The sequence below is a fragment of the Cupressus sempervirens genome, chromosome 4, assembly GCF_028749045.1.
Source record: "Cupressus sempervirens isolate cs-2001-9-10 chromosome 4, ASM2874904v1, whole genome shotgun sequence".
NCBI lineage: Eukaryota > Viridiplantae > Streptophyta > Pinopsida > Cupressales > Cupressaceae > Cupressus > Cupressus sempervirens.
This window is the reverse complement of record NC_143121.1, coordinates 908,107,276-908,130,873: the sequence shown is the minus strand read 5'-3', so window position 1 is coordinate 908,130,873 and position 23,598 is coordinate 908,107,276. Positions and strand designations below refer to the sequence as shown.

At 34.0% G+C, this 23,598-nt stretch overlaps 1 protein-coding gene across 1 annotated transcript; it reads left to right on the top strand.

Annotated features, from left to right (window-relative positions):
• The first annotated feature begins 22,355 nt into the window (after positions 1 to 22,355).
• Positions 22,356 to 23,396, top strand: LOC149564335 (F-box/kelch-repeat protein At1g80440-like). The gene has a single exon (XM_089828330.1). The coding sequence runs from the start codon at positions 22,356 to 22,358 to the stop codon at positions 23,394 to 23,396; it is 1,041 nt and encodes a 346-aa protein (XP_089684456.1).
• The last annotated feature ends 202 nt before the right edge of the window (positions 23,397 to 23,598 follow it).

The following is a 23,598-nucleotide window of genomic DNA, read 5'->3' as shown; positions in this document are numbered from 1 at the left end:
AGGCCAGAAAGGGATAGTTTACAATGAAAATGGCAGTAATCATCAAGTTCCTGGATGAAGACAGAGAGAGCTTTGTTTTTCACTTTGTGTCACATTTTTCGTATCATTCAACATCCCTGAACTCTCAAGAATCAGTCCTCATAAATTATTATGAGATTAATCTAGAATTTGAAGATTCTCGAATGTAAACAACTTTGGTGAGAGAATGTTTTACAACTCATTAAAAGACAAGCTGAGAAATCATAACTATGCTAGTTCTCCAATCCAAATTGAGATACACCCTTGAATTTTGTTTTGAAAGTCAAATACTCAAAGTTTTGTGCAATTTGTAATAGGAGGTGGAATAATAGCTTGCAATTTTTTCTTTACTCAGATTTAGTGTCTCAAGTAGACGAAGATTCCCTAACTCTTCTAGTACCCCACCTTTGAAATAATTTTGAGTGAAATTCAAAATTCTCAATCAAGAACATCTGACCAGATTTGTAGGAGTGACATCACTTAATGCATTCTTTTAAAAGTCCACAAACACTAAAACATTATTGGCAAGACATATAGATAGTGGAACAGAGCCAGTTAACAAGACAGTTGCAAATTTTGCGTCACTAGAAATATATTGAAGAGCCTCCATATTTTACTTCTTGTAATCTTTGTAATATATTGCTATAGATTGCTAACCAAAGCTCCAGAACAATTTTTAGTAGAAAGAATATCAACAAACAACATTAATCATATTTAATTCATTACAAATAAGCTCTTATGTTTGCACTCTTGAAATGCAAATTGTTAAGAATATTCTATCAAGAATATGTATCTAGGGCAATTGAAATGTATTTTCAAATTCTCACATACATTCTACTCATTATCAAAATTATGTAAGAATTATATATTTTACTGTGTAGATCCACCAAATATTGGCCACCTTTCAAAGTGATAAGAAGTTGCTTCTTGATTAAAATCTAATTGCATAGAATTATCTTGATTGTTAACAAAATGTTATATCTTTAATATTCAATAGCAAGCATTTAGGGAAAACTAGACTCAAATGCAATATGTGAACAGTTAATTTTGAGAAATTTGGTCAATAAAATAAAGGAGAGGAAGAATCAGTTCAACCCATATAACAACTAATTCGTGGGACTTCTAACTATATGTAAGAAGTTAAATATAAAAATTCAAATACATCATGACCAACATAAAACCTTTATGAATTCAGCATTCAAAAAGATATTGGATAAAACTATCCATCAAAGTAAAACACTTGTACCTGGATTTTAGGTGAAAGCACAACATTGCAATCAAGCTAGAAAATCTAACTCCAAAACACAACCCCAATGACACTGCCCACCATCGATCCATCCCATCTGCATCTCCATCTGCATCTATCACTGATGTGCTATTCCTTTGTGTTTGGCCACCTATTTCACCCCCACCAAATCTCATTGTTCCATTTTCAATATGCCCTATGGATGTCCCTATCTAACTATATATCTTTTAATTTCATATAATAACTAATTTATGTGCTTTTTCATGACTATGTTTGACTCATGTAATTGTGATCTCTCTAGCACTATGATGTCATTTACTATTCCTTGCTAAAGCTTGTAAATTATGTTCCTTTTGCCATGTCATGTAATATGTCCTACCTTCTCGCTTATATGTTTTGAAATTATTGTTAGGCCTCATAGCTTGTATAATTTGATTGTTGGAGAGCTTCTACAGCAAAGCAAGAAGGCTGTTGCACGAGTTATAGCCGTGCGCTCAGGAATGAAAATTGTATATTTTTTAATCTAATGTATATTTTAACTAGACTTTTAGCTTATATGTTTTGAAATTTCTTATAGTGGCTTAATGTTGTAAGGTCTCTTGAAATAAGACCTTTAGGGAGTTGGTCAAAGTTCTACAAATAATCTTATCCACAAATTTTCCTAGAGCAATTGACTGAATGTTATAAAAGGTGATTGGGTTAAATGTCTTAGGAATAAAGTCAAAGAAAGTAGTTTTAAAATATTAATGTATTTAGCTAGGTCTAAGAAGATTTGTGTACTTTTGACAGTTTTTCTTAGTTTTTGAAAGTTGTAACCAAAGTTTTCATAGCCCAATTTTTACTTCCTGCGAAGAACGATCATGTCAGATAATATAAGTGAAGAACAAAATAGGGAGACAATCGCTAGATTGTGGTCTAACTTGAAAAGAAAAGGTGATGGAAAATATTATTGTCCTTGCAAAATTTGTAAGGGCTTAAACTGTAGAAGACTGCTAATCAAAACAGTTAAGACACATTATAGGGAGAATGGTCACATTGAAGGGGGGCATGACTATCATCCACTGGTAAGTTGTTCATTATATCATTTTAACAATTTATATACATATGAAATCACTTGATGATGAGTTGATTAGCATGGTTTATTAATGTTAATCAATTTTATATAGGTTGATCTCCCTAGGGAAGTACATGATATGAACCAAAACAATTCGAAGAATATTATTTTCGAAGTGGAGGAACATGAAGGTGCGAATATCCAAGGTGAAGATAATGATCCCATGGAAGATGACAATCATGCACCAAAAAACACAATTGAAGATGATGGTATAAATACAATGATACATGACACATTTTGTCCAAGCGTATCTGATCATGATGATGACGATAGCCTCGATGTACCTCTACTTGAGAAGGTATACATGCCCCTATTCAAAGACTCCCAAACAACTCTTCTCTCTGTTGTATTATTGTTGTTAAACTTGAAGGTTATGAATGGTTTATCCAACATAACAATGTCACATATGTTAAGGTATGTCATATATGTATTTATAGTTAACAAAGGGTGAATAATGTACCACTAATATTGTTTATATTAACAACTTATATTTTTTTTTGTAGATTGATAGATGAGTTTCTGTTACCACCATCAAATATTGTACCTTGCTCATATTGAGAATTATCTGATGTTATGAAAGATATTGGAATGGAGTATGAAGCAATACATGCTTGTCCCAATGATCATATTATATATTATAAAGAACATGAATTTGTAACACAATGGCCTGTATGTCATACGAGTAGATATCAAATAGATTAAATAACAAAAAAGGTGCCTCAAAGGGTTCTTCATTACATTCCCATTATTCCATGGATGGGAAAATTATTCAGGTGTAGTAGCTTGGCTCAATTTATGGATTATCATGCATGCAATAGAAGTCGAGATGACATTATTTGAATCCCTGCGGATGGTTCAAAATTTATACACATGGAGGAAAAGTGGCAACACTTCAAAGAAGAACCTCGTAATCTCAGGTTTTCATTGGCAGTGGATGGTGTTAATCCATTTGGAGTGATGAGATCTGTTTACTCGATGTGGCCTATTTTTTTTTATCAACAATAGCATTCCTTCCTGGATGTCAATAAAGAGGGAGCACATTATGTTGTCAATGATTTTTCTAGGTATCTTATCATTTGATAGTTAATAATTTACATGTACATACAAATCTTGTAGTAAAATGGTCACAATAATTATGTAATGTTACTAGTCATTCAAGTAGGTAAATATCAAGTAAAAGATATGAAAGTATATATTGAGCCTCTTATCGACAAGTTGGTGGAGTTATGGAACGGTGTCACTATGTATGATGTGTCTAGACCAATAGGACAAAGACCATTTCAATTCCATGCAATACATTTTTGTGGTATGTTATAGTGAATTCAAGTTGTGCACGATAATTCTAATTATAAAAATCAACATATTTAATAATCCAATTATATCATTATCTTGTAGGTCTTCAAAGGGAAAACTTGCATGTCTAGTTTGTGGTCCAAAGATGAAATCTCCTCATTCAAAAAGTTTAGTAAAGTAGGTGTTTGATGAGTGTAGACACTTCCTCCATAGGAATCATAAGTATCGAAGTACGAAAAAACATTTTTTCAATGAGAAAGAAGAGACTACATCAAAGCCATGAAGAATGACACCTTGCCTATGGAAGTTGGAATATAATAGAATTAATCGTCGAGGTAATGTCATTCCTCCTAATGGTTTATGTTTGTAATTTATATATTTCTATTGTGATGTTTGTTTACTAATTGTGTAATTGATGATCGTGAAGGTCGTCAAGGTAGTAGTGACAACCTTCCAAAGGGACTAAAAATCTATCCCAGACAACTTAGTAGGTTGCCCTACTACAAGCAGTTACAAATTGTGCATTTGTTTGATACTATGCATATCGGAAAGAATATAATAGAGACATTGTGGAAAATATTAGATGGAAGGTGTGACAAAGAAAAAATTGTCAAAATTTGTAATGACATTCACGAATCCAATCATGCATTGAAGAATTTCATTCACTCAAATAGAAACATAGATTAGATTAATATAAGTGCCCTTCCTTGTTTATTAACACAAAAACAAAGTGATGCCATAAAAGAAGTCATACGAAAAATTTGATTTCCCACAGGATTTCCTGTGAACATAAACAATCTCATATCAAAAAAATGTGAATTTGGGCCAGGGCTCAAAACACATGATTGGCATACTTTCATCGAGGTAAGTTATGTTCTTCTATATTTACAATATATTCATAAACTATGTATACTGTTCATTATGTTATGTTAGAAAACAATGAAATGATTGGTTTATAATTACTACAGTATGTGCTTCCTCTATCTCTCCCAGAGCACTTCAACAATAACATCAAAGAAGTGATATACAATCTTGAAAAATACATGAGGTAAGTAGTAATATCTATTCAATTTGTTGTATAAATTTATTATATTTGAAATTTATTTTTCTTTCTATGTAATCTATTGTATATTATATTGTAAAGTCTCGTATCTATATATTTTTTGTGACTTGAATCTCTTAATGTAGGTGGTTGTCATCTAAAGAAATCCGTAAAGAAGATATAAACTATTGAAAGAGAAGAATTCCTCATTTACTGTGTGAAATGCAAAAGTGTCTACCTCCAACTTTTTTCAATGTACAAGAACACTACCTCATACACCTAGTTGAGGAGATTGAATTGTGTGGACCTGTACACACTAGGTCAATGTGGATGGTTGAGAGGCACTTGAAATCTTTGAAGGCTTTGGTTCAACAAAGAGCATATCCTAAGGGTTCTATGGTAGAGCGATATATGATATACTAGACTATGGTGTACATTACTAAATATCTTCCCTAAGTTTGCATCAAATATCCATGTAGATCGCATTTGCGATCTCGAGCCTTTTAAAAAATTAGAAGGGGAGTACTTGATGGGGAAAGGTACAATGAGGAAAGTGAGAGGTAATAAATTGTAAGATGTTATTGTAATAAATTATTTCCTAATCTTCAAAATAAATCGGTTGTAAGTTGTCTATTTTTTTTTTGTATAGGTGCTCGAGAGTGGGATGCACTACATTTGTATATTGCAAATAATCTTGATTGGATGATGGTATGGATTGAACGATGTCAACATTCTGGTTGCACATTAACATGGGAAGGCGTATCTTCATTGGTTAAAGAAGCTCATCATAATGGAGATTCCAATTTACACAAAGGGAAATAGAGTTAGCATGTGGTTCAAGAGATTTCCAGGTACGTACAAATTTATTAATAACCTGTATGTTTATCAACTCACGATGCGATAATTTTGATATTGTTCACATATTATTGCAGGTTAAACACCACAAGGCTATGTTCTGTAATGGTCAAAAATTTTGCGTCAAAGTGTTGGATGACACGAAGAAAACTTGTGATTCAAGAATAACTGCAGTCTTTCAAGTGACTAATATTTCATCTAGAAATGACTTACATCCTCGAGAGTCTAAAAATCAATACTATGGCATTTTGGATGATATACTTGAGTGTGACTTTAATTCCTTAAAATTAGTACTCTTTTTTATCAAATGGTACAGGCTACTACTTAATCCAAATGATCCTGATAGAACTATTATTGAACATGATAATGGATTTACAATGGTTAATTCAAGTTCATTTGAGCCAGTTGGGAATGAGCCCTATGTTCTTCCAAGCCAATGTGAGCAGGTATTTTACTCAGAGGTTCCACATAAACTGGTTTGGTCAGTTTTTGTTAGACATGAACTGAGAGGAAATCCAATAAAGTATAATGCGATGGAAGAAGAAGATACCAAAGAAGTAGAAGATGATGTAGATGGTGATCCTGATTGACAGTTATTAGATGATGTTCTTGACACAAATTTTCATGAACAAGAAGAAGATGATGATGACAATGATGTTGCTACTAATGATGATGATGAAGATGATGTTGATGTTGATGATGATGATTTTGATGATGACAATGATGACAAAAATGACGACGACGACGATGATGACAATGATGGTGAGGATGATAATGATGATGACGATGACGATGACGATGATGACGATGATGATGATGATGATGATGATGATGATGATGATGATGATGATGATGGCAAGGATGATGATGATGAAATTTAGAGGTATGCCATCAATCCTTAATCTATTTAATATTCATTTCTTGATAGAAATATATTTGTATTTTATGGTTACATAGTTTATTCATTATCTATTTAAAAGCTACAAGTTTCAACTACAAATAGAATACTGCTAATCTAAATTAACTATTAATCTAAATTAATTAAATAAAACTATTTAAAACACATATTGATGTGTGAATGTATTGAGCCTTATTTTCTTTCAGGTCAAAAGCATTTGTAAGTGTTTAGTTTAGAAAAGGGAATTCATTAAATATCTATTAAAGGGAGTTGTACCTAGAATAAAATTCATAGGGAAAACATAATATAAGTGCTTACCCAATTTGTTGATTAATAATTCTGCCTCTATAGGTGATGTAGAGACCCTAGGTGGACTTGCAATCATTCATAACAAGAGGGGCTTCCATAGTGTTCTCACAACACCAAACACACATCTTCATAAGATCCCTCTCCTTGATCCAAGCCAACTCCATAACCTATTAGAGTGCACACCAAATCCTTATGCCACCTTAGGTTCTACATCTTTGGAATAATCTCATGAATGTCCCTCAATCCATCCAATGGATTCATCCAAGCAATCTAATCAACAAACTATCAAATGCTCACAATGCCTCAATGGGTGCCAAACTTGACTTCACTTTAACTAGGTCTTTCCTCCACCTCCACACACATGAAAGAACTTCAAATAGCATGTCCCCAAGGTGACTAAGCTTTCAACTCATCAGCTGATACAAAAACCCAGTTTTAGCCCTTCACTAGGCCTACTTCCCTAGTAGGCTTATAATGTGAGCCTGATTTAAGTGTTATATTGTGTACCTTTTAATGTTTTTAATTTTTATGTGATGCTTATGATTATGATGTGATTATGCTCACGATAATTGAATTACATTTGCAGGAAACTAAACCATTTTCAAGAGTATCTCGCATAGTCTGATGGATTGAAAGGTATAAGTCAATACTCCTTATAGACAGTCTATTTAATACACTTATCAATAATAAGATTGATATATTCTAAGATCTCTCCCATTTGTAGGTACCAGTGAATAGGTATTTGTCAGAAGTCTTTTCCTCGAGTGAGGGAAATATAGGAATAGAAGAGGAAAGTGAGACATGCAGTATATCTAGAATAGGGAGATTAACTAGAGCTCAAAGGACTAGAGGGAAATTCAATAAACACATGAATTTTTTACTTGCTCAAGGAAGGTCATGTTCTTATGATGATGAGACAGAAGGTGACATCGAGGTTCTCTTGAGGTACCAACATCTACAAAAACATTGGACACCCAAGGAACTTCCTCCAATAAACACTAATTTTTATGTTAATGAGAGGATATATCGCATAGCACCATCATCATTACATGGTTTGGGCCTATTTTCTATGGAAGGCATAAAGGTGTCTTACAAAAAAGTTTTTGAATTGATGGACTATGTTGGACCATGTTATGATTAAAAAAGTTGGATGCATATTGTTCAATATAAAAAAAGTATGTGTAGGTATGCCCTCTCAAAAAATTATATACAACACCAAGACAATAATAAAAGTAAAAGTGTGGCTATATACATTGATGGAAGGCCAAAATCAACAGGGAATATTGTGGGTTTTATAAATAGTACACGACTTGGGTCAACTATAAAGCAACCCAATTGCATATTTGAGGCCCGCGAGGGAAATCGTGTATTCATCTATGCGATAAAATCAATACGTGTAGGGGAAGAGCCTCTTATTGATTACAATTTGAACTACATAGATACAAACGAGGCTACTATCATGGGGGTGGTACATACTATTAAACCAACTTCTAATCAATGACTCCAACATAACATTTAGTCAATAAATTTTTGGCTAACATTTTTATACTTGATCTTTGACACAGGGGCACAATATGGAGCAACCGCCCAGAGGGGATGCTGGCGATGTTCCCGGCTCATCTACACATGAGCAAGTAAAACTCATTGTAATTGTGTAAACTAGATAGAAGAAAAATGTTATTTTTTTAATGTTGTTTTCTTCATTGGTTTGGAGTATTTTTTATAATACTAATACTATTGTTGTCATAGAGGGCCAGTGGTCAGAGGGAGGGAAAGGAACCTACAGTCCCTGATCAACAACCCCCCCCCCCCCCCCTGAGGAGGACCCTTTCTATATTGATTTAGCAGAGATTGATGACTTGATCGGTTCGATTAAAAAGGTGCTAAAGAAAATTGGCAGAGAAATTATACGTTTGGAAACCATAAAGCCTACTACTAAGGAAATAAAAGATAGGGGATCTAAATTGTTGCACACCTCTGAAACCTTAAAATTAAGTATTAATGAAATTTTTAATTATAACAAGAGTGTAATAATGGTTTTTATGTTATGCTCTTTTATGGCATTAATTAAAATATGGATGCATTGTCTTTACAAGGTTTTTGGCGTGATTTTGAGCCCTGTTCCCATGATGAGGGTTCTGCAGCTGGTTCAGGTAGATCACATGTTCCATTCCCCACTTGTGTTTTCCACTGAATATATATAGGAATGATCATAACCATTGACAATACATGCTCAAACAATCCTTTTTTTTAATGCTCAAACAATCTTGTCCATGCTAGTCCACGCATTCTATATTTATGCATGCTCTAACAATTTTATTCTTCATCTTCAAATCAATTGTATCCTATGATGATGCTACCTCCATCAAGGACAACCACAAATCTCTTTCTGACTGCTGAGTCGAAAACACACAGCTTACAGGCATCGACTGTTACACCATCTACTGGTACACAAATCCCTCTTTTTCTCTCTTATGACAGCAACAAATAGTTTTTTTTTTTACAAATTTTTAACATCAATTATCATTTGTTCTTTTATACTTCATGACAAAGACTTATGAAACTTATAAAATTGCAATAGGAGCTACAACATCATTTCGTGGATGTTTCTATGTTCCTAGTATGAGAATGGTGAAGAATGTCATATTGATCGTCAGTGACGATGAAGGCATTCCATTAAAAGTAGCCAAAGTTCCAAGTATTTTAAAGTTGTAGGGCTTAGAGTTCAAGAGATGCCTCATAGAAGAGGATAAGAGAATTGGCTTCCAACAAGGCTATACAGCCGTGGCTGAATGGCTACGAGCTGAAATCAGTGTGGAAGGTTCTAATAATGATGCATCTGAGCCAGAGGTAAATAAGCTAAATGAAATTCATTTCAAATTAAATACTTTACCAATTAGTCTATTTGATGTTAAGTTCCAATATAAAGTGAGTATATTTGTTTTAAGCAAGCAATGATAGCAATGTGTAGGATGTTGCAATGCAACCTGACAATCCTTCTACACAATCTATGGATGCTGAAGGTTCGCATGATGTGCATCCCAGTTGTGGAGGTATATATTTTCTATTAAAAATTTTATATGTAATTGCAATTGGTGTTTGGATTAATGTAACATTTTGTATAGCAGCTGTAGAGGATCGAGGGGTCGATGTTCATGAGCGTGTTGACATTGACTCCAGACAAAATCATGTGGTTAGATTACGTAAAGAGTGCCATAGTTATGTTATTTAAAAAAATGGAATACTTGTAACAATTATAAAAAATTATTTTTAATTTAATTCTTTTATTTGTTATTGTAGAGGACCCCCCTTTGCAACATCATAGGAATTTGAGATCATTAAGAACAGAGAACAGAACAACTGATGAGGGGGGAATTGATGATGACACTAATGCTCCTCTTAGAGCTTAAATAGAAAAAGAAATAGAACGAAAAAAAAGAAATGATTGTCATCTACATACCTTAATTGATAATGATTGAATTTTATGTCTCAATGAATTTAATTATGTGCTAATGAATGTTCATGAATTATGTGTTAATGCAAAATATTGATGAATGTTCCATGTTAACGAATCTAATGTGTTAATGAATGTTATCATGTGATATTGATTGAATTTTATCATGTGATATTGGTTGAATGTTATATTTAATTAATTGTTGAAAGAATTAATGAATGTTAGATGTTAACGGGGAATGTAGAGTGATGTTAGGGGGAGGGGTGTGGGGCCAAATGAGCTTCCACCTTCACATGGTTGGCCCTATTTAGTAGAGAATATTAAACAATTCTAGAAATAAAGTGAACCTCAATAAGATACTAATAATGACAGGGGTCCTGATGTGAAAAACATTTTGGCTCTGCCAATTTACAATATTCTTCAAGGTATGGGAGTTCTAGTTTTTCTTGATTTGAGAGAGATGGACTTGGGAGACTTGTTTCCTTCTACCCTTTGGAAGGCTATTAGCTCTGCTTTAGTTCAAATTGCCATATTCTCCAAAGGTTATGCAAATTCTCCTTGGTGTTTGGCTAAGCTTTCTCACATGCCACAAACTAAGTCTCTGATTATACCAGTGTTTATGATGTTGCTCTTGCTGATCTCCGTCACATCCAAAATGGATTCTATGCAAATGCATTTTCTGAATATGAAAAGAAGGGCAGGTACCTAGACAAGATTCAAGAGTGAAAGGAAGCCCTTCACTTTGTCTCATTCATCACTGGATATGAATTCAACAAACACTATCAGTAAGACTCTATTTGTGTGTTTTCAATGAAGAAGTGTTTCTTACTAGATTTTAAACTTAGAGCATAAAATTTTGGCTTGTGTAGCATACTTTAGGTTTCAAGATGTTTAAATGGCTCACCAAAATATTTATTTATAGAAGGGCTTTATTGGGTAAGTTAGATTTTATTGGATAAGATATTGTAATTTCAGATGAACCATCTAAATAAATCATATCTTGAATGTTATGTGTAAGATTTTTTCAATCAGTTTAAATGATTAATCTAAAATTGTACTTTTAAATAAGGACTATTATAATTCTAAATGACCAATCTAGACAAATCATAACTTTGAACATAGGATTTTAGCTTACAGAACATATCTAAATCAAAATTTAATATATGCAATTTGCAATTCTAAATGAACAATCTAATCAAATAAAAAATTTGAACATAAGATTTTAGCTTACAGAACGTACCTAAATAAAACTTAGAATGTGGAATTTCAGCTTACAAGAGCATAACATCTTTCTAATCAAATTTCTTGTAATTTCTTAGTAATTCAGAGCTGCTACTTAAGAATATAGTGTCCACTGTGCTAAAAGAGCTACAAAAGGAAAGATCTTTAGATGTAGCAAAACATCCTATGGGGTTAGATGAAATTGTAGAAGATTTTGAACAGCATTGCAGATAGGAGGAGGAGAATAGAGTTAAGATAATTGGTATCTTTGGAATGGGTGGATCTAGGAAGACAACTCTAGGCAAAGAATTGTTCAATCGCAAACACTTAGATTACCATGGTTCATGTTTTCTAACTGATGTGCGAGAAGTGTCTTCCAAAGGTGAGTTGCTTTCTATGCAAACTAAGCTCCTAAAAGATCTAGTACATGAAAAAGATCCTCCAAAATTTCAGAGTATAGATTAGGGAACTAGCTATATAAGGAATCGTATTGGCAGAGGCCATTTTTTGAGATTTCTTATTGTCTTAGATGACATTAATCACATTGACCAGTTAGATGCTCTATTAGTTAGTGATTTCCTGACTTCTCATAGCTATGTAACCATCACTACCCATGATGAAAGTGTTAATTCGTGGTGGAATCCATATTCGTTACAAGATGAAAGCAATGAATGTGTATCATAGCAGGGAACTCTTTTGCTGGTATGCATTCCACCAGCCTTATCTTGCAAATGGATATGAAAGTTTATTTCGAAGCTTTGTTGAAGTTTTTGGGGTTTCACCCCTTTCTCTCAAAGTGCTGGGTGGGCATGTTTTTGGCAGCAATGACAAACATTCTTGGGAGTTGGAATTGGATAAAGTTCACACAACATTGGATAGAGATATAAAACACAAGCTTAAAATAAGCTTTGATGCATTGGAAAGTGAAGAGAAATAGATTTTCATGGACATTGCATGCTTTCTCATCGGTAAAGAGAAGTGTATGGCCATGAGAATATAGGAGGCTTCTGGTTGGAGGGCAGAGCATGCAATTCAAACCCTCAAAGATAAGTGTCTTATTGAAATGGTTGAGTGCCAAATTCATGACCAAAATGATGAGGAATATGGCGACAAGCTTCAATTTAGAATGCATGATCATCTCCATGATTTGGGAAGAGAAATGATAGATGAATTAGGCACCCATTGTCACTTGCGGCACCCTAAGCAGCTTGAATTTTTTGTGGGCTCTTTCTTCCATGAAAATTTAATACTATACATGCTTTATTCAATTTGTTTTTAAGAGGAAATGGAACATTTTGTTGTAAGCATTACATACCGAGAAAAAAATAAGTCAATTTTGATTATTTAACACTTTTAACTTAGAATCAGTCATAAATGTGTAATGCTTACAACCAAAAATAAGTTTGATATGTGAAATAGGAAAAATCGAAGATATTCCAACATACTCTCATCGAAAACAATGTTCATAGTTTGAGGTTTCTACACTCATTTGTAGATCTATCCACTGGTTTTGTGGTAAAATTCTTTGTAGGAGATTCAAACAATCAGTGTGAAATATCAACAACTCTATTATGGGTTAAGCTTGATCTAAATTGGTTCAGAGTGAGGAGCATTCCTTCAAGTATTCCTTTGCAAAATACCCAGTGTTTGACAATTGTAAATGGACATCTTGAAAAGCTATGGTTGAACGATGCACAGGTATTTTTTCCCATTTTGTTAAAAGTTGGGTCTTCTTTTATGGTAAACCTTGCATTTGGCTATAGTTTTATCTCATGAAATTTTTTCACCTTTGAAATGAATTTATGTATGGAATCTTTTCAGGCCCCTTTTTAGTTAAAAGAGTTGGTGCTTGATACAGTCTCACTAAAAGAGTTTCAAAACTCAATAGGGATGTTAACTCATTTGGAATATCTAGTCTTAGGAGGAGGGGGAAATCCAATGAGAATTGAATGGAAATCCTTTACTAAATCCCTTAGAAATCTCTCAAATCTTAGGAGATTAGTTTTATGTGATTTCACAACAAGCAGTGCACAATTTTCTTTGAGCAATAGTGAGATACATGATGTTTCTAAGCCTCAGATAAGTAACCTTTGGATAATGGTGATTAGAGAAGGGAAATATGTATCCAAGGTATCTGTTTGTGGGGATTATTGTCCCAATCTCATATATCTCTACATTGAGTTCATGCCGAATCTGACCGAAGTGAATGTAACACTAACAAAACTGAATTACATTAAGTTGAAAGACTACCCAATACTGAAAATAGTATGGTGGAGCTCTATTGATCTAGAAAAAATCTCAATATTGAATATAATGGAATGCCCCCAGCTTGAAGAGATTCCTAGTCTTGCAAAATTGAACTAGCTAGAAAGAATCACTATTGATGAATGTGGGAAGCTACAGAGTATAACAGGTATTGAAGAATTGGGACGATTGAAATGCTTGCACCTTTCAAAAGTCAGTGGAACTCTCTTGAATTCCATTCAAATGCTTCAGGTATTCAACTTTTGTAATGTTTACAGGTGAACTATTTTGTCTAAAGAGTGTGATCTTAAACTTGTGGAGATAATTGTAAAGTTAGGATTTTTTAAGGTTTTTTTTAATGTTCTTTTATGTTTGATTTCATTCTGATGATGGATCACACAGTGTGATTCAAAACATTGATGCTAGCACAATCAAATCTAAAATTTGTTACAAATAATTATTATAAATTGAAGAAATCTATTCTCATCGATTGCCCTACATCTACTGATTAGTTCATTTTAACACCTCAGAGCCTTCCAAAAGAGTTGATTAGTGTACTCGGGAGAGCAGTTGATGGAGTCGATTCAGTTTTAAATGTAAATTTCTTTTCTAATGTGATTGGGTTAGGGGCAATTAATGAAATCAATATAAATGAAAAGGGAATGCTTGAGACATCATTAAAATATCACACTCATTGAGTGCAATCATTATATGTGTTGTGATTCAGAGCTATGAAAATGGGGGAGTTATAAATCTTTGTGATTCAGTTAATGAATCAATAGAGAGCACTATCTCAAAAGGGCAATGGATAGTTACCCTCAGAGTTATTGACCAAAAAAGAGTAAGTCATGCCCTAAACTATATTGTTCAATCCTTTTGGGTTCCAAGAATAGGCGCTAAAGCTAGATTTGTGAAGGGATATATTGTGACACTAAACTTGGGTGAAAAATGTAAAACCCTGCTTATATGGAAAAGAATTATTGGCCAGCTATATAAAAAAGGGATAGAATAGTGGGGAAGATAGTCATAGCATTCAACTAAGCTACTTTGAGCTGAGGGTAACTTGAGCTTCATTTATTTCCCTGTTAATCTTGCTGAAATACTATTTGTTTTACTTTTAGATATAATCAACACTTTCATACTATACCTAAGTCATTCAGTGGCATGTTGCTGCCAATATCTTGAAATTGTTATATATATAAAGGTTGTTAAAAGCCATTCAGTGTCAGTCAACTTGTTGACATGGAGCAGAGCCCTATCAAGGAGATGGAATCAAGTTGATAATGCGAAAAGAAACATGAAAGCCTTGATAATCTGGATTCTCAACTATTTATACATGAAAAATTATTTTGAACCTACAGTCATACTCATTAGATTATAATAAATAGTAGAAATTTAATATCTGTTTCTCTATAATTTCTAACTTAATATAAAAAAATTGACTGAAGCTAAATATCACATATATCATTTTTGAAGGACTATCAATAATCTGTTATTATAGGAGTGAATTCTATAGACATTAGTAACATTTCAAAAAATAAAGCTAGCACGACTCATCGACCATCTCGAGTGTTGAGTGTTCGATCAAGGGATAAGTATTAATTGCAATCCTATCATTATTTTTAGAAATTCAAGTCATGCTCCTCTAAAAGTATAGAATGTTTTTTCCTCCTCTATTTTAAAGAAGAATAATGGTTCAGATGGAAGAGTTTTTATTAGAATTCAAGTTATTTTGTGTTTATTGGCTTATTTTGAAGTCTAAAAGATAGATGTTATCTATACCTTTATTTTAAAGAATTAGTAATTAATAAAATTTAAAGTGAAAACATCACGTAAGTCAAAAAGTTCATTTTTTTCCTTGCTAAAATTTTGAGAAAAGAAAAATACCTATAAGATAGTTTTATTAATAAAAAAAATTATTTCACATCACTCCTCTATACATAGAATTTTCCAATATCCCTAGTGATTAAGGGTTTGATCTTAATCATCATCATGAGATATTGTGGTGACGTGATTTTTTTTATTTGTAATGAATTTTACACAAATTGGATTCATAAGATTTACTTGGAATGTCTCTAAGTAATTGCATTCTTATCATTTTTGTTTCATCTAATTTTCTATTCAATAAAAAAGAGGAAATTTTTGTAATATGCGTATTGATATAATAACAATGTTTACTCTTTATAACAAGATTTGAAGTAAGGATAATTCCTTCAACATTCTTCTCAATTACACAGGTCCCCATCAGGTGGTGAAGTGTTTACAGTAAGTGGTGCTTATGAGAATTGAGGGCTACAAAGTGCTTAAATGGTGGGCAAAAGGTGTACAAAAGAGCCGTTGGGACATATAGAGAAATAGAGAAGCAAGGACAAAGTTTGAAAGAAGCTAGAATAGGGTGGGATCACCAAATACATTATGAAGTTGCATGGCTTTGATCAAGAGGTGACCAATAGTATGGTCAGATCGTGGAAGGAAGGTAGAGTTAGGGTGAACGGGGTTTCTTTTCTAATGTCAATGGGGCCACAATATGATTTGATGAGAAAATAAAAACTATACTTGCATGAATGGAACAAATAGTTGATGTGCAAGGCACTAAATATAGAACTTGTTGTATCAATGCCACCTGGAAGGACATAAAGAAAAGGATTGTGTGTTGGTAAGAGCTTGAGTGATTAGTATTGGTCAATATCCTTCATTATTACAAAGTTCTACACTTAAATTTGGAAAAAATAGAAATTCTTTGTGTGCCCTATTACTATAGCTAAAGGGCACTAAGTTATTAAAATATTAGCATGAGGTATGAGAATCCAAATCATGGCACATGTACTTGTAGAGTTGCAAAGGAATTTCTTGAATCTCGAGGAAAGAAAATGATGAAATATAGTTTGCAACAACCAACACCACATTCATACTATCATTTATTCACCACCCGTTATGCACCTTACCAACTACATGCACAAGTACCATTTTTTGCACCTAGATGGCAAGGAAAAGGTAGCTATCAACTAAGCCACAGGAATGGAAGGGATAACCAAGGCTACATGTTCACATTCCACAAATTAAGAGAAAATGGTGAACATCCACAGAAGTGTATTGATTTCCCTCTACATGTGTTTCGTGAAACTCAACATCAAATAAAGATTGCCCAACCTTAATGCAAATATTTGTGTTGTGCAAGAAGACCGCACAAATGATCCACACCAGAAAATAAAAGCAACGAAAAAGACATAGCTAGACAAGCTTGTCCAAGTTGTCAAAGTAAGTGGTGAATATGGCTTCAATGGTGCACAAGATGATCCATGAGAAAAAAATGGTGCTAGCAGGCAAACATGGTTATGATATGAGTATAAATTATACCCTCTAATATTGTTGAATGGTGAAAGTTAGTTCATGATGTTGTGCATTTGTTCAAAAAAGAAAAAGATGAGATTTCTGCTAAAGTGTAGACTAGTAAAGGGAGAAATAAAAATCAATTATGGTAGCATACACCTATTACAATAAGGTGAAGTCCTTCCAAGTTTGGAATAGTTTGAACAAAGGGCTATTTTCAATAGGTTAGCTCTAGCCAACTAAGTACTCAGAGAAGATGCACACGGTTAATAGAGTTAGAGAGAGAGAAGCTGCTAGTGGATACCTAATGTAAGAACATCTTCGTGTTTTGTCCTTCAATTTTAGTTTTGTCTCATTGGCATTTCATCAAACAATTGGGGTGCAATTTCTGATTTGAAACTGAGTACCCATCAAAGAAATTACAAAATACAAATCCTTTATATAGGATTTATGTCAAACACTTGCATAAAAATAGAAATCTGATATTTTAATTGTATTAGGAAAACATAAACCCAAATACTTAGCACCCAAGATAAACTTCACCAAAGTTACTATGCTTTAAGCATCAGCATTTTCACAAACACTTGTTTGATATACCTTATTGAAAATGTTCATAGATTGAATAGAGGCATTTCATTATACATTTTGCATACAATCTTCAAATGTAAGGAATCAATTTTAGCAAAATTGTCAATACTCAATGATTTAAGCAACATAAGTACGACATATTAAGGCCTGAGATGGAGTGAGCCAAAGGGAGGAGACAAGGGAGGTGAAGCTTCCAGCTACGTCATTCTCAACTACCTCCAACATCAAACTAAATCAAGACTCTTAAACCCTACATAACTTCATTTGGTCACATCTTATATTTAAGAAGGATGGTGTCATGTTGGTGCTCCTTCTATTATTCCATGATATATTATTATCATGCCATCCAATCGGCTATATGACAAAGATGAAATATGAACAATCAAATTAGCAATACGGTCGATCTGCATTGCATTTGGACACTTGGTTTGAGGTTCATCTCATCGATTCCCATTCATCACAGGATCTTTATTTGATTATACCTCGATAGAAAAGATTGAGATTTCTCGAGCCCAAAGCCCAAATCGTGCAGGCTTCAATCTCCGCATATCATAAAGCTTGTATATAGAGCTAAGCATTCTCACACCATCTGAGAGTTGATACAGGTGAAGCTTCCAGCTACGAGATGCCCAACTCTATCTACAAGCTTTATGATATGTGGAGATTGAAGCCTGCATGATTTGGGCTTGGGGCTCAAGAAATCTCAATGTTTTCTATCGAGGTCTAATCAGATAAAGATCCTGTGATGAATGGGAATTGATGAGATGATCCTCAAACCAAGTGTCCAAATACAATGCAAATCGACCGTATTGCTAATTCGATTGTTTAGGAATCATCTTTTCCCTATAGCCAACTAGATAGCTTGATAATAATATATCATGAAATAATGGAATGAGCACCAATAAGACATCATTCTGCTCAAATATAAGATGTGACCAAATGAAGTTACGTAGGGTTCAAGGTTTAGGAGGTTTAATTTGGTTTGATGTTCGCCACAAGCATAGCGATGGGGTCACTGTGGCAACTACGCCAACTACCGTCACCATGCTTGTGATGGACATTGCAATTGCAATGTTTGGTGCAAGCATTGCAACGCAGTCGCTGTGGCGACGACACCAACTGTCATCGCCATGCTTGTGGTGGATGTCGCAATTCTGACATCTGCTACAAGCATTGCGATGAGGTTGATGTCACAATAAAGTGGCTGCATAGCGATGGATAGGCATCATAATTGCAACGGTATAGGATAGATGTCATAATTTGCAACTAAAAAACAACGACGTCTATTACTATCATAGGGGCGACACATTGCTGTCATAATTGCGACACATAGCCATTGCAAATCAATGCCAAACGTTAATAAGTTATTAAAAATATATCATAAAAATAGTAAGAGTTATTGAAACATCAATTTTTTGAAACAATTATATTTCTTTAGTAATTGGATACAAACTAGTATAAAACATGCATTTATTAGACATTTCCAATTGGAAAAGTGTGATACCATATATAAACTAGCTAGATTGAACTTATCTAGATCATATCTTTTAACAAAATTGATTTTTAGATAGAAATACTCAAATTCAATTGTTCTGATAAGTCAGTCTAAAAGGTAACACAACTTTGTACTTTTACCAAATAATATGCTGAGTTACTTGATACCCTACCTTAGATAGACTGAAGAGCATAAGGAGTGCAATGTGGAATGAGATAGAAAAATCTACCAAAGCACGGAGTCAGTATACATAAAAGTGGACCTAGTTAGTGTACATCAAAGTGGAAATCGAACAAAAAAAAAAAAAATTATCAATAACTTGATCAAGTTATTTAAAAGTGAAATCTAGGCTAGGTTTGGTATCCAAGCCTGGCCATTATAATATGAAAAAATCGATTAAGATTTTTAAAACTTGATCAAGTTATCAAGTTTATCTTATTTTATAACCTAATTGGGTTATTTAACATTGTGCTTCTTAAGACCTGATTGGGTTTGAAGAAACATAAATACTTTTTTTTTGCCCACATTTGAGGGCATCTTTTATACCCTCAAACAACAACAATAGTGTGGAGTGCAAAGGAGAAATACCAAACCTAATTGGGTTTGGGAGGAAAAGAGGTTTGTTACTGCATTTTCATCAATGGGGCCCCACAAATGAGGTAGGTTTTCATTCTTTTCATCATTTATGTTTTTTTCCATCAAATTTTTTAATGTGGGTTTTTAATTTATAAGTTTTGTAATTTTTTTCATAATTTTTATTTTTTTTTAATTTTTAATATAGATGCATCAATGAATCCAAGAAATTGAGGGAGAGGCAAAAGACCACCTCCTACACAATCAAACCCTCCACCCATTGTGACACAACCACAAAACACTCCACTCATTGTGACAAAAACACAAAACCCTCCACCAGTAGTGACACAACCACAAACTCCTCCACTCAATGTTCTCATTCAACAACCATTGCCACCTACAAGCCCACCATGTATACCATTACATCATTTAACTACTACACACGAGGACCTCATAAAACACCTTACACAAAATAGTGTTAACATTACCCAAATGGTCAATAGGTTGTAGTCATCTAAACTTTCTCATCACTCAACCCTAGTGAATACACTTGAAAAAATGACCCAAAATGTGAATGAGGTGTCTAGGGAGGTTACAAAATGGGGTACATGGAGGGATATGTGTCATGTATTAATGCCGAGTGTTATTATATCAGAAAGTAAAAGATAAAGATATAAAGAAATGTACAATATGTTCTCTTTTCACCGATCCTATATCTTGCAACTCCCTATTACACACAACCAAAACTTTTCCTAATCATTGGTGCACTCATACTAGGATGAGATAATGTTTTTGGGATAGGTGGTAGATGTTATTTTATGTACCACCATGTAATAATTATGAGGTTCGTCTATATCTTTTGAGAAATCTATATTGTAAGTTCATCCTTGGTGAGAAGCCAAATTACTTTGACATCTGTAAGTTCTAGGTTACAGGGAGAGGCTATGCAGCGGATAGACCTAAGGCTTGTAGGGTGGTACCACAATATGAGAGGAGATGTACAACATGAAAAACCATGCCTCATGTTATGGTCCCTTTAACTATAAGTGAGTCAATTGATTAAAAGACTCTTCATGTGGCTACATCATTGACAAATGTTATCATTGAGTATGGATCATGGTTAGGAGGTTTTCCTTCACCTATGACACCTCAACCATCATCAGATACACCTTTAGGGTCATCACAACCTGTGAAAGCTCCATCATCATCACATATGCCACCATAGTCATCATAGCCTATGACATCACCATCAACATCACTTGCACCACCAGTGTCATCTTTTCTTGTTTCACCTACACCATCGGTATCATCCTCACTTGTGCCAAATGCATCGTCATCACATGCATCATTATAGACTTTGGATCCCAATCAACATTTTTTTTTACTTGTTAGTGCATGTGCGATGGAATCGATATTGAGGTGTCTGAGGATGGAATGGCATCTCATCCATACATTGTGGGCATACTTGTTATTCATATGAAGGTGGAGATTTCACACTCAGATGATTTGATGGTGATGGTCTTTGGTGGATAGGAAACACAAGTTTTTTTGTTTGAGTTTTGACATGATATTATTTAATCACTTAAATATATTAAACGTAAAAAAAATTAAAAAATTATAGATCACTCAAGATTGATATGTGAACAATATGCAATGGAGGGCGTAGAAGGTTGTATCAAATAAGAAATCAATATCTTCAAATTGTGTGTGTGTGTGTGTGTGTGTGTGTGTATATATATATATATATATATATATATATATATATAATTTGTGAGATTCAAAAATAAAAATTAGTATATACAAACATGGCTATCTATTTTTCTTTTTTAAGGAAATCAATTTATGTTCTAAACTTAAATTATATTTTAATTTTAAAGCTCTAAATGAATAATATTTTTATAGAAAAATCTAAATGTATATGGAATCTCTCTTATTTAAGCCGAGAGGCTTTCTATAGTGACAACAACTTCAATGTAAACATTTAGCCTTTCCCAAAAAAATTGACATCCAGCTATGAGTATGAAAATTAATATTTGATAAAAAATATAACAATTACACTTGAATTAACTAAAAAATAGTTACTTTATAATATAAAGAGCAAACTTGAATGAAATTATCAATTTGAACCTTAATCGTTTGCTATAACATCTGCTTCCTTGACTTTTCCTTTAGAAAATTATTCTTGGATATCTTGACTGTGAATTTTAGATATCTTGACATTGGATATCTCTCAACTTATTTTAGATAAAATTTTAAGTGTGCTAATAATACTTGCCTCAAGCTAAATATTCATTAAATTGTATATTTAATGAAATTAAGATTATTAATTTAGAATATGTAAGAACAGTCATCAATCATATTAAAGTAACTTTTGCATGCGTCTCTTTTCACATGTCTCATGCTATTATTAGTTTTTAAAATTTAGAACAATTAAAATTATTGTTTGTAAATCGAGAGAAAAAAAAACCTAATCGCTTGACCAAAAAAGAAAACAAATTGTAGAGTATATATGGAAAGAGAAGTAGTGTATAAATAGAAATAGAAATAGAATTACTCGAGTATAAATAGAGACACCGACCAAGTTGATAACAGATTTAGAGCATTCTATCTATTAAATCCTGAGAGATTGCAAATTATTTTGAGTAAAGTAATACCGTGCGCTGCTGTGATTCGGCATGGGAACTCTTTTTCCTCGTCTTCCAGATGATGTTGCGTGGCAGTGTTTGGTGAGGGTGGAGTTGAGCTCGCATGGAAACCTGAGAGGTGTTTCCAAAAGCTGGAATGCTGCATTGAAAAGCCCCAACTTTTATGAGGAAAGAAGAAAGTTGAAGATTTCGGAGCAGCGGATTTGTATGATCCATGAAATAAAGAGCACTCGCAAGAGAGTCGTGGTATACAACCCAGAGAAGAACTCCTGCAAAAGTCTACCACCCATTCCAATAGATACGAGGCGCATCATTCGCTGCCATCTTCATTTCGTGAAACAAAAACTGGTTTTGATCACGGATTTGGTATCAGGGTACAAGAGAAGTTGTACGTGGTTGTATGACTTCTCTTCTTTTCAATGGCGGAAGGGCAGCCGCATGCCAACGCCCGCGATTGAATTTGCGTGCGCAGCGGATGAGCAGAGGGGACTCATTTACGTCGCTGGAGGGTCTAGCAGTGACAGGCGTGGAATCCCCGTCCCTAGCGCATCAGTTTACAATGTGGAGGAGGACAAGTGGGATGCTCTCCCTGACATGAACGTCATCTCCCACATGCTCTACTACAGAGGCCTTTTTGCTGACGGAAAGTTCTATGTAAGGGGCAATCCTTATGGGCCATTGTTTGACGTTTTTGATCCCTCCACCAACACCTGGGAAACGATATTGGGGAATAGACGTTTAAACAGATGCTATAATTTTGTGTGGGCATTTGAGGGCTACAGAGAACTCTCTGATAGAGGATCGATTGAAGATGATTATAGCCTGAATTCTGATTATGGCCCAAAAAGCTCGTGTATTGTAGGGCTGAATTATTTGAACCGAGATATTAGATTCTCTCTAGTTATTGGCCATAAAATCTTGGTGATCCGCAGGGATGAAAATGAACAAAGGAGAGGTTTTGACATACTGGAACCTCCGAATGAGAGAGGCGGAGCAATCCAATGGAGACACATTGAGAGGCCATCTGAGATCAAGGGTACCGTTATGTGTGCTGTTACCCTGGAACTCTGACTCTTTTCTAACTTTGAATGTTAATATATGATAAATCGCTGTAACAAACCCATGCTTCGGTTCATAATACTGAATTTATTCCGTTAGCTTTTTATGATCCTAGGTTGAAAGTCATCGAACAATGCACGAATTCCATGCCTGTAGTGAGCGAGGTCGACCGATTGTTTTTGTCCTAGTTGTGTCTTAATCATGCCATAAATAA